General features: G+C 41.0%; 1 protein-coding gene across 2 annotated transcripts in view; it reads left to right on the top strand.

Moving 5' to 3' along the window:
• Positions 1-20,189, top strand: part of MCTP2 (multiple C2 and transmembrane domain containing 2) — a 125,337-nt gene that overhangs the window by 99,233 nt on the left and 5,915 nt on the right. For both annotated transcript variants that reach the window (XM_074600265.1, XM_074600266.1), the window contains 4 exons: positions 1,930-2,052; positions 4,845-4,886; positions 15,684-15,793; positions 18,567-18,676. In XM_074600265.1, coding sequence (XP_074456366.1) covers positions 1,930-2,052; positions 4,845-4,886; positions 15,684-15,793; positions 18,567-18,676 — 385 coding nt within the window. The remainder of the gene's footprint in view (positions 1-1,929; positions 2,053-4,844; positions 4,887-15,683; positions 15,794-18,566; positions 18,677-20,189) is intronic.

Here is a 20,189-nt window from a genome sequence, read left to right as displayed (position 1 = left end):
GTCTTTATTAACTGAAGCCATGCAAGACTCCTGTAAGACAGATCAAGTACTGCGCCTTCTTGGCCAGGATTCTTGTGTTTCTGTTGCTTTGCTTACATGTGAAATGTGGCTGTTGGAATCATTATCACTTCTAATTTTTTAGTGTGTTGAACAGGAGGATCAAAAATAAAAAAAAAAATCAAACCCAAATCTTCTTCTGTGTTCCTGTGCTGCAAATCAATAGTATGGGGATATATTGTCTGGATGTCAGCCCATTTTATAAATGAATATATCTCAAAGATTGTTTTACTGGCCTACAAATGCCAAGAACAGGATGACAGTCTAATTCCTTGCATAGCAACAGCTAACATAAAATCAGGTTCGCTCTAGAAAATGCAGCTGCTGTTTGGGCAGGATTATGGATACAGTCATTGTTTCTTGGTTTATGTTTAGCCCCTGGTAGATATTAACTGTCCATTCGTCCCACGTCAGACAAGTCTTTTTGTTGAAAAGTTACAACAGCTGCTGTTTTGTAGGGGTATAAATTCTCACCCCACTGAATGTAGTGGGAAGTGCTGCTTCGGTACAGTGTGGTTAGACTTTCAGGTCCATAACACAAAATACATTGCCATAAATATCCCATTCTGCAAGTGCCGGCGTTGCCTTTATGCGTAGTGTCTGACAGGCCAAAGATGAAGCGAGGTAGAGATTTAGCTTTCTGATCACCCCTAGAGTTTTCCATTCGTTGCAGTTTGAGATACATTAACTGGATCTGACTAATTTTCTCCTACCTCTATTATTCTAAAAATGTATTTTTTTGTTTCTGATCATTCCAGGTTCCTTTGGGGAAAGAAAAATCAGATAAATGTGTTTGTGCCTTGTCTTTAAAGGAGAGTGTTTAAAATAGCTTCAAGTTACTACCAGCATTAGGCAGTTCTTCTGGAAACACTATGTATGAGTAGAAAAGGAAATGGGATCACAACATGCATTTTATGGCAGTTCTGGATTTAGTTTATTAACTTTGCATTGCCAACCACTCTAAGTTTGAAGTCTGTTCAGGTATCGTTGGTACTTGTAAGATAGGATTGCAGTTTGGCTTGGTATCTTTTTTTTTTTTTTTAAAATCCTAAGTGCTTTTTAAATCCCCATCATGTTAGTTAAATGTTCTGCTGATATGATTTGCAGAACAGACCTTCAGAATTTGGCTTCTGGTTTTGCTATTAGCGGATTTTGTCAGATACCACTCCAAACGCACAAACTCATACCGTTTCTGGGCAGAGATGCTCCGAGCAACCGGTGAAATCAGAATATGCTGTGCTGAAAAACGGCAAGGGTATGGGAATGGAGACTAGGCTTACTGGGATCCCTTTCCAAAATAGTGCATCACATGCATCCTAGAGCCTTGCCTCCTGGAAGGTGATGGTCCTTTCTCTGTGCTGCTATGCCAAGAACATGGGTGGATTAATGGCGAAGATGCATTTGCTGAGTCCCCTGTGGAGTGACGAGGGAGCTGGATGGCTCCTGTTGCACAAGAGGAAGAAACTCTCCTCTAGCCTGTGAAAGACCCCCTGGTAATTAGGGTTTGATGAAGCGGATGAGCAGGTTTACCTCTGTAAGTGGGTCTGTTATACACTAAGGACAAAAGGCTTTCAGGCTTCAGGGGGTCCCGAGAAGGAGTGAATAAAGCCTTCAGACTAACCTTATGTTTGTGGCCTTGTGCTTCGCCAGAAACAGGGGAGGAGAAGCTAACAAATGGCAGCCTAATGGATTCAAACAGAATAGGAGAGCATGCTTTGCGAGCAGATTTTCATTGCCAAAATGATAATATGAATGAGGTTAACAGAGATTCAAGGATGAATGTATATAGGGATAATGACTGAAAGGCTTTCTTATATGGCTTTCGCTTTAAACACTTCTTTGTGTTCCCTTCTGCTGCTTTATTTCTCCCAGGTATTCGTGGTCACCGTCTGGAGCGTGGAACTGTACATGGTGCCGCTGGCTCTGCTGGTGCTCTTTGCATACAACTTCTCCCTCGTCACAACAGGGAAGGTCAACAACACCCAAGATGCCCAGGCAAGTAAAGTGGCAGTAACGTTTCTGGCAGCCCCCAGCTTGAATTTGCCCTTGAGCAAAATGTCATGCATTTTAATGGTATTAAGCTAGTTGTGTAGCTAACAGCATTTTTGTTTCAAAGTTACTGAAAAGAAACCTTAAGCCTCTCAATTCTGAGGATTCAATTCAAGCCGTAAACCATTCAGAGTAGTAGGAGAAGATGAAGAGAGTGTGTAGGAGGGGGATTTCACTTACTAAATAACTACAAACACTTTACAAACACTGATAATTCATGATTCACAGAAGAGGAAAGTCAATAGAAGCCAAGAGAGAGGTTAGTTGTTTTTAAACCTTGTCCTGCGTTCTGAGAATTCAAGAAGCCCTTATTACTCCTCCCGATGCCTCACTGTTAAATGACAAATGCTTTTCCCCCGCTGAAACTTAACCTCCGTTTTTTTAACTTGATCTGGGAGAAAAAAAGATTTAAAAACAAAAATAATTTCCGCATGTGTGGCAAAGCACTACTCTTGGGGTACGAGATACTGTTTGATGTTGACCGCTGTCTTTACTTGCATAACAATGATAATTACATTTAGAAATTAGTAAGTTAATGGATATCCATAATATTCTGTTTTTAAATGTGTAACAAGTACAGTAATGAAATGCAGGCCAAATTACAGCACCTTTCTAACTTTTGATAAAAAGATGGTTGACATTTGTACCCGTGAAGAATACCTTTACTCAAACGAATCACATGGATTTTATATAAAGAAATAATGTTCTAGAATTAAAAAGGTCAATAGCTGCTTTATTAGTTTTAGCAAGAAAAGTTGCTCCTTGCTCAGTTTTCATCCATTCTCAAATGGAAAGATTGTTAGAAAGTAGGGAAAGTTGCATTATCCAGACTAGGAAATAGACTTGAGTTGAAAAAAAAAAGGCAAAATAAATGTTTTTCTCCAATTTTAGCCAAGTCCAGAATAATGTAGAAAGATATTCTGTGTCTTCAGTGACTACTTTATTTCATCAAGAAAATAAGAACTTCCCATGTGGGAGAACCACAGGCAAACGGGTGTTTTTGATTTTAGTACAAAAGACGAGATAAAATAATAATGATTTACCCAGGAAAAAATACAGAGAGAACACCTTCCAGCACCCATCACTCATCCTATGGTGAGTTTGTTGCATGTTCAAGTGAGGAGAGTCTCACATAAGTCAGGAAAATTGAGCAATACATCATTTAGGTGGATACTGCAAAAAGGCTGTATCTGAAAATACAAGTTAATTGTAGTGATGCTGAAGAAAGGTCCATCAGAAAGTTGGCCCTTTTGCTGTCACACATCCTGCGAGCAATGCAATCCCGTGAAATTCAGGGGTGTATTTTGCATAAGCAAAGTTACACATCTGCCTAAGTGCTTTGCAGGATTGGGATCATATGGAACAAGTAGTCAAAGTGCCTTTAATATTACCTGATTTCTTTTTTATGTGTGCCTATGATTCTAACCATCTGTAGGTCAAAAATAGACAATCAGGTGCTACCCTTAGCCACATCTGTCCTGCAGATGAGAAAATGTTTTCTTCAAAATACTGACGCTTTTTACACAGTCATTTATTTGTTTTTCGCTTCTTCAGACCTTGGCTAGATGTGCACTGCCTTTGGTTTTTGTGTGCCAGCACGCACATTTCATGTACATAGAAGAATGTGAGCAACGGTATTTGCAAAAGTAGACCTCTAATACTCTCTGATTTCTGCGCTATAAAATGGGAATAACAGTATTAACCTTGTACGCATGATCCAGTTGCCAGGAGGCTAAATTCGTGAATATTGGTAAAATGGTTTATGATTTACAGATGGGGAGCTTCTATAGAAATGTAGACCATGATTGGTATTAATTCAGCTGCTCAGGGTATTCCAGAGAGCCAAAGAGTAAATCTGGGTGTCTGAGCTCTCAGTACCTTCTGTGTTCTAGATGCAACTGCTTTTCTGGGGAAAACAAACAAACAAACAAAAAAACCCAGGGAAGAAACCAACCCAAACCAAAACAGAAACACCCAGCCCCACAAAAACCCCCAAATCCAAAACACCTTTTATTGTGATTCTTCACATTCTTTGCATGTTTGCTGTATTTAAACTTGTAGTACACTGATTCAAATGTACCTATTAAATAACCAAGAAAAACTTGGAGGACTGCGTTAAAGGCTCAGCTTATGAAATAGCTGAATTGAAGGCCAAGTGCCTCCTCATTTCAAGCCTTAGCCAAGTCTTTTGTTTTCTCCCCTACCTGTCAGCATAGAACTTACAGGGAGGAAACAATGCTGCATAGAAATCTGACTGTTATTCATGAGAGTACTTTCATACTAATGTATTTCCTAACGTCTAATGTTTCAGTAGTGGCCCTAAAGGGAGGGAGCAGTCATTGTGGCAGTGAGGATGGAACAAACTGGCTTTAGAGTCCTCAGCCTTAACGTACCGCCTGGTTCATTTATCAAACTACGAACAAAGCTGTTTACAGACAGTAAGAAAGCCTGTTGCCTTCAAACTACTGGACACAGCCACTAATGCTTTATTTAGAATTAAAATTTGTATAGGGTCTTGCATGCTTTGTTCAGGTTATCACAAAAAAAAATTATAAAAGTCCTTGAACACAAAATGTTGTTTCTGAAAGGTGAAAGTGGTGGGTTTTTTTGATGACTTGCAATAGAAGTGGGAGAAAACGTGTAGTGAAATGTTGTGGGAGTATCATAAGCTTTTTGAACACTGCCTGTCACTGAAAAATAAGTGTAATGTTTTGTAATATGGACATCTGCTTTTGCAGGAACTTATGGGCTTGGATGAAGATGAGGATGAAGATGATAAGGTAAACGTATCTCATGATTGCTTTAGCTACATTCAGAAGGAACATGGGAGAGCACAAACCCCCCATTCTGTCCTCAAGAGATCTTCATTATTTATTTGTATTAACTGGGAAAGCAATTGTTACCAGTTTGCTGATTGGCAAATTTGAATGTATGAAAAACTTGGTTTGTCTATCAGTCAACAATGGCGTTACCTACATGAGACCTCTCAACATGGATTGAATCTGAGCAGTCCCCAGTTTGTGCTTGAAATCATAACAGGCACATGTTCACGTGTGTGCACTGCCGGGTGTGTGTATATGGGTGGATGAGGTGCAAAGACATGCCTGAGTACGTAAAATCCCCCATCGCTTCCATTTCAAGTGCTGGATGACATTCTGTACGAATGGTTTTCCCCAAATGGTTTGGCATTTCCATTTCTGTAGGCCAGAATTGGTGTTATTTGTGGAGGACTGGTTAGAATTTTCTCTACATTTCTTTCAAAGCCTGAAAGAGAAATAGTTTTAGTTCATCGGATGAAATGTAAAAAGAATTGGAATTGGCGAGGCCTGTTTCTTATTTTATTGGAGTGTACTTACTTACTCTTCTCACTATGAAAAATTCATTGGATTTTTTTCAAGTTTATCAAACCACAGTGACAAATGATAAAAGGATTAGAGGGCATGACATATGAAGAAAGATTAAGAGAACTTAATGTATACAGCTTGAAAAAACATAAGTAAGTGCAGGAGGATCTGATAATCTATAAATACTTTAAAGCTAAAAGGTGAGGAATTATTTAACGAGCAACAGCATGCAAAGGAACATTAGCTGTTAGGAAAAAAATGTTCACATGGCAATGTGAAACTTTCAAATTGCATACTAAGTTAATAAGCCTCTTCTTGAATATTCTATGTTTTAAGACTTGTTACAGTGAAATTGTTGATCATTGAGAAGTAAATCAATACCACAGTTAGCAAGTGCACCTTAACTTCTCTCAGTCACAGCTGCTAGAATTGAAGCTCAGCAGACTAATTGCTGGGAATAATTATTTAAATTTAACCTGCTCTTCTGTGGTGGTTATATTTTAATGAGCAACCAGAAGTTCATCAAAGTTATAAAGCTGAACTTTTAGACAATTTAGTTGAATTACAGATTTCTTGCAACACACGATAATTGTTTAAATGTTTTCATTTATAATTCACTCTTTGCATCGTGAAATTGGTCAACTACGTGGACCAATATCTGGAACTCATCAGAAGGTGCTAAATGAAAGTTGCACCCTTTTCAAAAGAATACTGTGTATCTCTAAAAGTCAGTAATTTCTGTTTTGTGGGTACCCAAAGCTAAACACCTGTAAATGTTGACCCTACGTCTTATTTGTGTGATGCCTAAAGGTGTAACTTATTCACTGGAACAAATCCATTTACATTCTTCATTTTTAATATTCCTCTTTTTCATTTGCAAGTGCTGAGGTGGGGAAAAAAAGGTAAAAAATTTATTAAATAGGTATTTAATCCTCTATTTCATGTGCTGTGCAACAGAATCATTGCTGCACAGACGAAATATTCTAGGTTGAGTTTACCCTAGATATAGCTCTGATGACTTTGGTTCTCTCTATAAATACAGCTATGTAACTTAAATATGGATTTAACCACTTTGCATTTTTGCCACGTCCCCTCTCCTCCCTTCCTCCCCCTCCCCCAGCCAAACAACTTCACTGTCATTTTCTTCCTTGGTTTCTTTTGACCAAGTATGCAGGTTTGGGAATACTCCTGAGAGTCAATGTTGAGCTGGTGATAACTTGGCCCTACCATTTTTTAATCAGCGTTGCCTCTGTCTCCATTTCATGACTCTTTGAAATGGAGAACTGGTAGAACTGGCTAAAGCTACTCACAATACTCACAATTCCAGCAGGCTTTCTCATCAAGATAACACTTTATATCCCAACACTACAGCAATAATCATAGAATCATAGAATGGTTTGGGTTGGAAGGGACCTTAAAGATCATCTAGTTCCAACCCCCTGCCATGGGCAGGGACACCTCCCACTGGACCAGGTTACTCAAAACCCCATCGTAATTCATAATTTGTATTAATATTAATTCATAACTTGTATTAATTGATTTAATAGTGTTATGAGTCTATGGGATTCTGACACAGGATTACCGGGAGAGAGAATCGACAGTCACTACGTGTGTCCCATGTCAATCTCTGCGCAGCACTACCTTAGTGTCTCCATCCTGTCCTGGCTGTGTCCCCCTTGCATCAGTGATGGACCAGGCTTGCACTCTGATGACTTGCATCTTTAAGTACATTAGGTTATTCTGAGGGACTTTTCCAAGTCTGAGGGTGGCCAATGCTCTCTAGGGAGTGTAAGAAAAATGTAATTTTATGACATTATCTCATGGCAATGTCAACATTTAAACAGATAACTATACTTTAAAAAGAAGTCTGTGTGGGGTTTTTTTTTTCCCCTCTCTAACACAAGAGCTCCTAAAGTTGAAATTTGCTAGTTGGGTTGTGGTATACGAGGTCACTGTTTCTGTTTCCTATCATCATGCTGTATCAAAATACTCACACACATAGCCTTTCTGGGTTCTGCTGCATGTTAGACATAACAGACCATGCTTCTGGGAATTGTAACGCACCCTCTAAGAGATGAACTGTTTACAAATTATAAATACACAGACGCTTAGTTCAAAAACCCAAGAGCAGATTAACTCCCTCCACCTAAACTATCTGTCTCAAATGACAGGGCTTAATTGCCAACTCCCCCTTTTTTCCCCCCTCTTCCCTCCCCAAATACCAGCATGGAGGACTGTAAGAGATAAGAGAGCTCTGTCCCTTTGGCACAAGCTCTTGGGTGGATGAATGCCTTCTCGGATTTGTGCCATCTTGGACATAGAGTTCAGGCTGTGTCGTGTCAGCTCTGGGGTCTGTCAAGCTGTCCGAATAAAGATTGTTTTAAAATTACATCACTGAAACATCTTTCGCCTGCCAGTAGAAAGGTATAGACAAGTTACATGCAGCTCAATGTAAGTTGTCTGATCGTTGACCATTTCTATTTATTTTACTTTTTTTTCTCCTTTTTTTGACAACGACTGTAGAGCTTCAAGAGCAGACAGTTAGCCTGTTGAATGAATGTATCGTAGCATCCGACTGGAAGGGGTCTTGGAGTCTTCTCATGATCTTAAGTTGCCTGGATAAAAGTTTGCAGCTACTCTAAAACAGACAAAACTGAAATTACTACTATTTCCAGGTCTGGTAACTGATTCAAAAGAAAATCAGAGACACAAACTAAATCAGCAAAAATTCCTGTTTTGTTTTGGGGTTTTTTTGGTCTTTTTTTTTTTTTTTTGGGGGTGGGGGGGGTGTCTATCCAGTGGTGAGCCAATCTAGCCCTGCTTGGCTAGTGGGATGTAATAGGGAAGGATCAGATGACACTGTGGCTTTAAGCCAAGTTATTTGGCAGCTTCCAAGAAATGTTTAGTATCTCGTGTATTGGAAAAAAGAAAAGTGGGGAAAAAAATCCCCAAAGAAGAAACATCCAATGTTTCTAATGTAGGAAATTCTCTGTCAAAAATAGCTACCAAAAATATACAAAGTTTTATGAACAGAGTTCAAAAAGACTTCAGCCGAACAAATTAAAGTCAAATTCATCCAGTAGCAAACAGCTGACATTTTCCATTTGAGTTAGATTCAGCATGTGGAAACCTTCCGTATGGATCTTATTTGTACGGGTGGATTACGATGAAAATTGCATTAATTTTCTCCACAGTAAAGGTCAGTAATTGAAACATGAACCAAGAGTCTATTGTGTAAGATGCTATATCCCCATACTTAGGAAAGGTCATTGAAGACAATATCATCTCATTGTTTTCTTCCCTGGAAGTATAAATAATTTCATTAGTTTTTCTTTTTCTCCTCAGTACAACAATTGCAATATAATATTTCAACATCTCCCATTAAGATTGCTGAAGAGAAATGATGGTAAAGACTTGAAAATACCCCATGATACACAGGATATGTTCAGGCTAACAAGGGGCACCTATCTCCTCCACAAAATTATGGGCAAGATCATGTCCTAGAAAAAGCCACAAGGTGTGCGTTTGTGTAGGCATGGACTCCCTTAAATTGCTGCTCTTTCTTCAGTCTTTGTGGCTTCAGTCTTTCAGTTCTTTGTGGCTTCTCTCTCGCTGCTTCCTAATGAGTCTACTCACAGACCAGGCATGCGTTAGTGATGGAGAAGCCTAAGGGACAGATTCTGCTGCTTGCCTGAGTTATGCGTGGTGCAAAGCTGGAGGATGGCACACCTAATCATCTGGTCTTGCAACCATCTTGACTAGAGTGTTTCCAGGTATCACTTAAAACACAATTATAGCTTCTGTAAGTTTTCTCCAAGCTTCTTACTAACCTGATCAATGTCTGGTTAAGACAGAGTGCAGGAGTTGCTCTGGTTGTGCTTTTCTCTTTGTTTGGGAGCCTCCTGCGTGCAAGAAGCTGAAGATAAATGGTCTGTTGTCTTATTTACGCTGCAGCATTGTTTAGGACTGCTCTTATCCGTAGGCATCCCATAAACTGGCACAATCCTTGTCCCAACATCATGCCCTAGGTTCATGATTCATAGGTTTAGGAGTGGTGGGAAAGAGGAGGTGAAAGGAGGGATTCGCAGAGGGCTTTTAGATATCCAGCGGACTGTGGTATGGCTCTCTCCCCATAGAAACCTTAGCAGCCCTATGGCGGTCTGAAATTCGCCGTCTCGTCCTGGAGGTGGGTAAGCCAACAGTGTAGCTTCTCTAAATCTCGAATAATACGAAGTAGCACTAGGCAGGCCGCCGGACTGAGCACCTACACCTCGGGGAGTTCTTGCCCCTTAAACATTCCGACTATTTAAAATGTTGTTAAAATTTATTTTGAATTGGCCAGATGTATGAATAGGTCTATCTTTCTCCTGTACCCCAAATTGCTGAAGATCATTACCTAGATTACAGATGATGATCCTGTAGTTTAGGTCTAATCACCATGTGGTTGTTCTTAGGTCTCGTGTATCTCCAGGAGAAAGCACTTATTTTGACCAAAGCTTTTTTCTTTCCCCTTCCCTTTTTTAAATCAAAGATGACTGATGACTTTTAATCTCCATTCATGCTTCTTTCTTGTTGCTTCTTACACACATGTTCCTCACCTGAATGCTGTTTTATTTTGCTGTGACTACTAGTATTGCTTTAAGACTTGGAGCCATACCGCCAGACTTTGGGTTACTTTACATCCCTATGCAAACGTGAACAAGTACAGAAAATGCTGCTTAAACCCTCTACATTTCACGCCTGTGCAGAGAGAGAGCAACAGAATTATGACCTAAGCCTCTCCACATAATCTTTTTCCTGGGTTGGGTTTAGGAGACTTTTGCTGGTCCTCTGGGTACAGATGAAATTTGTCTAATGTAAGCAAAGAAAGTGTAAGCATCGCTGAACAAGGCGTGAAGTGGTCGTCTTCTGCCTTTTAGCCAGTGGTCCTCCAGCCTTAGAAGCAGGATGTTGTGCCCTGCTTTTAAAACGTGTCCTTTTAAAGCTGATGGTGCTCTCCTTCATATCAGTCTGAAGTAATTCTATTGGCTCTGGTGGAATTATTCCAGATTTCACACCTTTTTAACTGAGAGCATAAATTGACCTGTATGTGTTGCATTTCCTCTATTTGGTAATTATTTCAAGTACATTCAGATTCGCTAAATTTCCACAGCCAGGCAGGCACATTTGCAGCATGGTGTTAATAAACAAAAAGATCCTGTGATGCACAGTTTCGGGACTGCACGAGGCAATCGCTGAGAGTTTGGCAGCCATCCTCTCTGGGTACCCGTCCTCCTGGAAGTGCCGAGAAGCCCTCCTCGACCCTCAGCAGACATCGCAGCGCAGGGCGAGACAGTGACTCAGCAAGGCAGATTGCTGGGATTGTTTCAAGCCGCCTTTGGCTCCCACCGAAGGCAGGATCCAGTTCAAGGTTGCTGTGGTGACTATTTTCAAAGCTCTGCCTGGAATTCATTTTAGCTACCAAGAGACTGTCTGTCACTCCATGGCTACCACCTCCCACAAGAGCTTCATTCTGCTGCTAGACTGAAGCTGTTAGTGAACGGTTCCCTGCAGACAATAGAGGCCAGTGGTCTGCTGTTTATACCCAATAAAATCTTTTTGGTTTCAGAAGTTCTTCATCTATGAGCGTTTTGGCCTTAGGATGTTGTTTGGCACAGGTTGTGCTGGACACCGGTAAGGTCAGGGTTTTGTAGTCTAGCACAAAGCAAGTTGCAAGTTAAATCCAACTTTGGCTAAGTCTCCTTTTCTCTAAATAACTACAGCATGTTTTTTTTTAAAACAAACCCAAGCAGAATAATAGTGGAGCCAAAAGGCATGCATGCCTGAGCTTTTTTCCTTTCTTTCCCCTTTCCAGCAATCTTGTTTGTTGCTAATACACTGGAGAATTCATATCTGGTACGTGGGATAAATCTTGGTAAAACATTGCCCTAATGTGCTTGTAGCATCAGTGGCATGATGAGATAGCTACTGTGAAAAAGCTAATCCCGAAAGTTCGGCGGGCCCAGGGCTAGGCAGCCTAACTCTTTGGATTCCTGAAGATACTCAAGATTTTCATTCCTGACTTAGTTGCCTGTATCCTGTTTTCTTCCTCCTTTTTGATTAATCCCTATTTAATTTTTTCCTTCTCTTTTCCTTGTCCTTGCCCCCAAGCGTTCCTCAGCTTTATATATTGAGTTTCCCTTGGCATGCCAAAAATCTGCTGATGAATACCACTTGTTTGGAAGTTGCATGCAAGATTTCTATTTGCGCGAGTGTTTTATATGAAATCCAAATGAGCAAGTATTTAGAACTTGCTCATGACTTCAAGCCTAAGTTTTTAGTTGTGTGTATGTGATGTTTGCAGTATACATCAGAAATACACTTAGAGAATAACAAAAAATTGTCTGTGCGTTTGGAGCGTTGCTTACTGGTTTGGATGTATCCAGATGAAGAATATCTGAAGGACAGATTTAAAATATAGGGAACAGCTTTTTGTAAAGATGAAAGCTGTTTATCATTGAAGCAAATGGATCACAAGAAGTTAGGAGATCTCCACCATCCAGGTTTTCAATTCAGCAAGGGATGCTTTGCTAGAGCAGAAGCAGGAGCTAGCATTATTTGGTCTTTGTTGCAGAGCAGACGATGGGTAATTTTTGCCTTCAGTCTCTACCTCCATAGGTCTTATCGTTTCCCCTTGCAAGCCCAGCTCTGACAATTGCAGCTCGCCCCTCGTGAATTGCCGCGTTAATGCTGGAGACGTCCCCTCCTGGCTGCCCCATAGTTCACGCACTTTCCAAGTCTTCATTGTTGGAAGTACCTCAATTTTGCGGTCCTGTGACAGCTGCTTTTGCAGCTGTCCCTGAATGTCTCAGAGCAGCATAATGTCGTAGGGAAGGGAAGGAAGATCACAGACCCGTATTAACCCTTTGGGTGCGCTTACACATCCTGTTTATTAACTCTTACGTATTTCAGAAATAGAAAAATCTAGAAGTACCTTTCATTCAGTATGGCAGAGATTTGGTGTCTTCATTTACAAGTTTAAGTTGATGTACATTAGGTGGACACAAAAGACGTAATTTCGGAATTTGCTGGGTGTTGTGTTTTTTTTTTTTTTTTCCTTCTTCCCCTGACATGCTTAATCTTGTGTAAGACCCCTTTGGTGTTTTTGTTCAGGCAATTAATGTAGAAATGAAGGTTTCTTAAATCAGGATATGCAAGGAAGATTTGAAGTAGCACACTGATTATATAATTAATTCTCAGTTGTAAATTCATTTTGATGGAGTTAATTCTTTCCCAGAGGCTGAAGACTAGTTTTGGTCCACCCACAGTGCTGTAATCAGCTAAGAAATAAAGAAGAAAAAGGCCTTGAGGGAATGGAAGTTTCACGACCGGTTTTAGGGAAAAAAAAAATGCCAGAAACAGGCAGGATATTTTATTTTTAATTCAAGCAAAAGCTTCTGAGCTGTGATTTTGAACCGTGGGTATCCAAATCCTGTTTTCAAGCAGCATAATACGTTGAATCCAAAAGAAATCAGAAAGGAATGATACCTGAGGAGGATGGAGAAAAATTGTCCGGGTAGTGGGACCTTGCACGGATGGGAAGTGTGTTTAGTGGAAGATGTATTTAGCATCGTTTTTTACATCTTCCATAAATATGGTAACATTCAAATACAGCTTTCTGCATGACAGTTGCTCATTCGCTAACAAATATGGACCAGTCACTGTCGTTTTGATGGACTATGAACTCTCTTACTGCCTCCAACAGTGTTTTGTGAGGTGCTGACTTCAGAAAGCATAAACAGCACTCCAAAACCTAAATAATTTGGAAAATCCCGTTTGTCGTACTTCATTTGTCTGCTTCTCTCTTGCTTAACCAGTGACCTAATCATCCTGTAGATGTGATTAATCTGCAGGTTTCCAGAACAAAACAATAATAACAAAGAAAAGATGTTGACAAATTTCCAGGATTTTCAAATGATTCTGCACACACATATTGCAGTGCACACTGCAAGGACAGTTGCTAGCCTATTTTACTCTCTAATAACTGATTTCATTTACAAGGCTTTCTAATCCCTGTCTGTCTCTGCCTTTTTCTTGATTGGGCATATTTTGTGTTATGAATTGAAAATGCCTTTGTCTAAGGGTGATTTTAGCATGCATGCTAGGTAAGAATATGCATGCAATTGTCATTATTTCCTGGGAAGTGGTAGTTTCTGTTTTATTTTCTTGGTCTGCGTGGTGGCTGCAGCAGAAGTTACGTTGTATTGGTTAAACTGCATTATCCCCACCGTTCTAAGCTCAATCGAAGACGTGTAAATGAAGTCAGCATGATGCAGATAGAGCTGAAAGATGATCTTCCTGGCGGCTCTGGGTAGCAAGAGTAGGCTTGCCCTGGAATATCACTTTAGATAAAGTGGTTTTTTCACCTCCTCTGAATTTGGACAGAATTGAAATTCCCACTGGCTGGTTTTCTGTGAACTGCTCCCCAACTTCTACTTCCAAGTTTGGTGCAAAAAAGCCAACTGTGGCTAAGGGACCGTTGTACCATTCTAGTGAGTGAATAGTTAAATATAATCTTAATGTGTCATTTACATTTGAGCCTAACAAGGTTATAACTGGAGTTGTGTGAAAATGACTTTTTGGTGCTATTTTCACATAAACTGACTATTTATTTATTTATTTTGTTCTGGGGTTATTTCACACCCCAAGGGTTTCATTTTTGTTGGTTGTTTTATTAATGTAAAAATACTCATTTTCACACCCAAATGTGTGATTATTTAAAATGCTGCCTCTATTCATTGTGTACTCACTTGCAACCTAAAGGCAAATATTCAGATGTCTGCAGCTCGATAACTCCGCGGTGGTTTTGGCTGGCTTTTTAAACTCAAAAATTACTGTGAAGAGAAACGGGCGGTAAGTAATTCAAAGGGTTACAAGGGCTGTACTGTCATGTCTGCCTCTCAGCATCCAAGGATGGTTCACATGTTCTTCCAGCACACGACGACGTAGTGCGGTGCCCTCTCCGATGCACCCAGACCCTCTCACAGCAGAGCAGTGCCAAAAGGCTGTAGCAACGAGCCTCCACCTCCCTGGCCCAGCAGGACTTTAAGTACCCTCTGACCTTCTCTCCTGCACGGAGAAATAACGTGGGTTCACAACACAGAAGCAGGATTGCGGCAGTGTTGATCCGACTGTCTCCGGCCCCTGCTTATTCCCACCCACCCTTTCCCCTGCCCCGGCTGGTGAGGACCACAGAGAACACGGATGCAACTTGCTTTTTACCAGCATCTCTCCTCTCTGGGCACTGACTGGTTAAAACACAACTTAAAATGTCTTTTTTTTTCCTAAATTGGGCTGATTTTTGGAGAGTCTAAATGTGATGTAAAATCAGTGTCCAGGGCTCTGCATTTTGTAATAAGTGAATGTTTTGCTGATTTCTTGCTAGAATATCTGCAACCACACCAATTTGCATGCCTGTATGTGTGTTAGATTGCTGGCAAAGAAATGCTGAATGCTGATAATTGTATACTGATTTCCAAGGCTGATTTAAGTCATTTTGATTTTTAATTCATTCTGTGCTTCCTTTTTATTTCTGCACATGTGTAGTAATGTCCTGTAATGTTGTTGCCTAAAATAAGCAGTACGAAATGAAGTTGTGAGATGGCTGCTGTAAAAGGAAAATGACATTTTTTCCTTTGATTCTTTTTTTTTTTCCCCCCACTAAAAGAATAGGTCTCTGTATACAGAAAGTTCAAAAAAATGTTGCATTCACTATCTTGCTGCTAATTTATATACAGAAAACAACATGGCTGTTGGGAGCCTGCAAAGCTCAGAAAAGTGATATTCACAAGTTCTGCACAAGAATACTCTTGTTCTCGAGAAGCGCTGAGCACCCAGCGCTCCCCTGCAGGTCAGCTGGACTCAGGGGTGCTCAGCGTCTCTTCTGGTCTGGCATACAGCTGGGTTCTTCAGTGAAAGCTTGGTTTGAGATCCTGCAGTCGATTTGTGTTCAAAGATGTAGAAACCTCTGCCCATGTGCTGAGGAAGAGAAAGAAAATGTAGGGAACTGTACGTCTTTGTGTTAATTGTATGTGATAAACCCAGGGTGTGTGTTCTGTCCTTCCTTCAGTGATATACTTGAGTTCATGGATGCATCAGCGGTACTGGGAATCTTACTCCCTTCATGGGAACGTGTTAACAAATACCGAATGTATAAAAAGTTTTGGTTTTCCTTTTTTTTTTTTTTTTGGCTAGGAATCTGAGAAAAAGGGGTTAATTGACAGAATCCACATGGTCCAAGAGATCATCATAGCTGTTCAAGGCATCCTAGAGGAAATAGCATCATTTGGAGAGAGGATTAAAAAGTAAGTGATAATTTTTTTTGCTTAGCCATAGAATCATAGAATCATTTAGGTTGGAAAAGACCCTTGGGATCATCAAGTCCAACCATCAGCCCCACTCTACAAAGTTCTCCCTTACACCATATCCCTTAACACCACATCTAAACGAGTCTTAAACACATTCAGGGACGGTGACTCCACCACCTCCCTGGGCAGCCTGTTCCAGTGTCTGACCACTCTTTCTGTGAAGAATTTTTTCCTAATGTCCAGTCTAAACCGACCCTGTTGCAGCTTGAAGCCATTCCCTCTTGTTCTATCACTAATTACCTGTGAGAAGAGACCAGCACCAACCTCTCTACAATGTCCTTTCAAGTAGTTGTAGAGAGTGACGAGGTCTCCCCTCAGCCTCCTCTTCCTCAAACTAAACAGTCCCAGCTCCTTCAGTCACTCCCCATAAGATTTGTTCTCTAGGCCCATTTGCAATGAAGCAGAGCCAGGAGGATTAAGGCAGAATGAATGTCTTGCTCCAAAAATGACTGAAAGGTGCAGCAGGAGAACCTGGCCAGTCCCACCGCTGCATCTTCTCTAGGAGTTTCTTACTCCAAAAACCTTTCCAAAGCATAGAGGAGAAAAGCCATGTGCTCCACTGCTGTAGCTCCCACATTTGCCAGGATTTCTGGTCTTGTCTATGGTGGGGTAGAGAGTCATGATGCCACACGAGGGAAGACATTGCTTGAACATTTGGGCACAGAAGTATCAGGCATTTCTTTTCATTTCCTTCACAGAATGTAGGTAGGAATGGATGGTTGATGTTGCCTTTCCCACGCCCTCCCCATCCCGGTCTGGTTACAGAGGTTACCAGTCACTTATTTCCCTGCCCATCACATTGATTTTGATCTGTCTGCTTCCTGCTGGTGCCACAAGGAAGCCCGAAGGGGGTTTTCTGGGTCTCATCGTAAGGGGAGGCACATAGGGTATTCCTGACCTTACAAAGAAGGGAGGTGAAAAGCCTAGAGAAAAAAATAAAATCCCACACACAAACACACACAAACTTTTATAACCCAATCTTTATTGGAGCTTAGTTGACCCACATTGTTTTCTGTTTTGAACACAGTGATGGTTTGTGATCGAGTCACACTTTAATGAGGAGTTGGGTTGAAGCTAAAAATACAGCAAACGCATGTGCTGTGGTTCCATGCTGGACACCCCAGCTGGGGTGGAAGTGGCCCAGAGATGTATTCCAGTCTATGAACAGGGCACTGTTCTGCCCAGCTGCATGGCAGGAAGACTCAGAGTGCTTAAGCACTATTAATTCTTGTATTCATTTTGGTAACAATGGTCTTAGAGAACACATTGGGTATTAATGTGGGTGCCCGATGTAATTTCAGAAGAATTCCATTGTAACTCAACAGTAATGTACCATTAAAGAATTGCCACCAAAGTTTTTCTGTAAGTGACAGACTGAATTGTGCTACAGTTTCCGTCTGTCACTCTAGTTATACAATCATAGGGAGTTTTAATAGTTTAACTGAATTGAGCTGTTTCGCTATTTTTTTTTACTTTAACTTAAGCTACATTGATTGATAATGATGGGTCCCTTTCCCACCTATCTTTACTTAATATTTAATACGTCTATTGAAGCTTAAAAGTAATTCTTTTAGCGTCTTATTAATTTTATCTGTCAAGGGAAGTTAGTCTTATTCTATAGTCTGATAAGTGGACCACATGCATTCTCTCTTGTTCCTACTCCCCATCATCATGATGTGATGTAGTTAGCAGGCAGATTGTGTGAAAGAGATGCCCAGATCTGTAAATCCACCTGTGGGCTAATCAGCGTTCATTGCAGTCCAGGTATCTCGATATTTGGCACATGCTGTGGAGATGTATTTTACAAGGGCACAGGGGGACAAAATAACTTCAAAGATGTGTTAGCAATAGCTGTTCACCTTAAGTCCATTGTGGGCTTTACAGATGAGTGGTCTGAGGGAGAGGAAGTCCTGTTTTGTGCTATAATGCTGCAAAAGTCTGAATGACCGTAGTAACTGAGCCTCTTGAGAGCGCTCCCCTTGGGAAAAGTCTGATGCAGGCTGGTGGTCTGCAGAAGCTTGGACTGCTGCTGGCAATACTGTAGCTTACCCAAGACAGCTTCCGATAGACAGTGTAGTAAGGAACTGTTGAATACGTAAGGAAATAGAAGCAAATATATAAATATTAAGAGAGATTTATATATAATATTATTCCCTAATAGTATACAGAGAAATGACTTTAGCTGCTCTTTTAAGGTTTAGCGTCAATCATAATTAATCCATTCCAAGTTATTGGCGGGGTTGAATCTGGGCTACCTGCCACATTTGGGTCGTGCATGGACACACATGCCATGTCATCTCCGCGGTGGAGCCAGCTCCGGTGGCTTGCACCTGCGGCATGGCCTTGTCTCCTGATCAGATAATCTGCCCATGAATAATGGAGAGCTGACTGGTGAGCAGAGATGTGTAACAAGTGTGACACATATAAGAAGAAACAAAAACAACTCGCTACATGCCTAACAACTTCACTGAGCTCCCCAGAGACTATCTTCTCTCTCCTTATCATGATATCTGCCTCTCGGATATCTCCCTTAATCCATTATAGCATCCAGATGCGGGAATCTGCTTATCCACCTTCCAAAGGGCCTGCAATTTACAGTGCGTTTTAAAGAGCCGAGCACTGCAAAGTCATTAAATTATTATTGGGTAGCAGAGTACAAGCAGCGTCCAAGAGCAGAAATGTTAAGAAGGATTATTGCTTTTCTTTACAGCACGTTCAACTGGACGGTGCCTTTCCTCTCTGTCCTGGCCTGCTTGGTCCTGGCAGCTGCAACAGTCGTTTTGTATTTTATACCACTGAGGTACATTGTTTTAATCTGGGGTAAGTACTCCATGGTGTCTCATTTGCATGCAATCAATACAATATATATCTGCAGAATGAAATCAAACAAGCTTTTAAAAGACCTGTTACACAGACAATCAAGTGCTGTTGCTCAGAGGTAAATAAATATGCTGTGAACTTCTTAAAGTTACCAATTTTTTCCCCCCGGGTGATACAATGATCTGCTTTTCTTAGGGTTCTTTATAAGTTTCCAAGAGCACCGCAAGAAGAGTATTAGTCTAGATAAGCTACTTTCAATATTATTATTCTGCAGGAGAGTAATTAGCTTCCTCATTCTGAAGCCCTCCAGTTGGGAAATGGTAGGGAGTGGACAAGGTGTGTTTGAAGAGCTGGACCACGGAGGCCTGGACCCCAGGAGCCTTTTGGGTCTTAACTCCCCTGCAATCAGGAGGAGCAATGTGCCCAGGACCCCATGGTCCAGCTGGAGGCGCTGAGCATCTCTTTGTGTCGTGGGTTGCAAAGTATTTGTATGAGGTGCATCATGAAGTAAAAGAGGAGCTTTTGAAAATGAAAACCTTCCTGGTTGTGTTTCGAAGAAGAGTAAGATGACATAATGATGTCTTTCACACAAGGAAATGGCATTCCACCTGCTGAAGACTTTCTTCATCTCAAAATGGTCTTCTGTCTCATTTAGGGGGATAGTTTTTATCTCGGCCTGGAGGTACAATGCCTGAGAACATAGTGCAAGTAATCCTCACCGAAGCACTGAAGCTCAGCCCCAGTGTGGATCTGGGCTGTAGGGACCCCCCGTCACCCTTCCAGGGCTGAGCCATCTGCTGCTGCTGCCGCCTTGGCTCTCCTGGATGCAGAAAAGGGAGGGAATGAGAAGGTGGCAGTACAAAAAGCCACTGTTGGGCAAAAAATAAATGAAATAAAGGATTAAATCAAACGAAAGAAAGGGCAAAAAGGAAGGAGAGAAATTGCTAGGAGTAAAAAGTTCAGTAACAAAATATTGCTGTTCTTGCATGGAAGACACGGTGAGTACATGAGAACTATACATCCGTTCAACATCATCTAGACTGACAGGGCCTTCAAATATGATACATGTTAAACAACTACCCTGTGGCAAGGCCTTGAAAGACCTTATGGTATTTTCTGTTTTTTAAAAATCAAGTACACAGAAAATTGTGTTGGCATTTTGCTACAAGTGTATGGCTTAAAAGCTGAATCTCAGATGTGAAGCAGGTACATTTCAGAGAGAGGAGAAGGCTGGAGCAGCCATCGCATTTGAAATCACTTTCAGGGAGACTACTATGAGATTTTGGACAGGGGCATGATGGAATTGAATGTTGTATTATGATCCTCGGAGGCAACCAACATTGGAATTTTTGCTGTTCTTTAAAATGGGTTCGCTGATTTTCTTCGCCTAATGATCCTTTGCTCTTCTACCACACCTTTACATCTCAATGCCTAGTTGCTATTTCTCAGTGGGGAAGTGGTGGCAGCAGGGTGTCAAGTGGCTGCACTGGCACAAGGGGAGAGCTGGGAAGGG

Source organism: Larus michahellis, chromosome 9, assembly GCF_964199755.1.
Source record: "Larus michahellis chromosome 9, bLarMic1.1, whole genome shotgun sequence".
In the NCBI taxonomy this organism is placed as follows: Eukaryota; Metazoa; Chordata; class Aves; order Charadriiformes; family Laridae; genus Larus; species Larus michahellis.
This window is presented reverse-complemented; position numbering and strand designations above follow the sequence as displayed.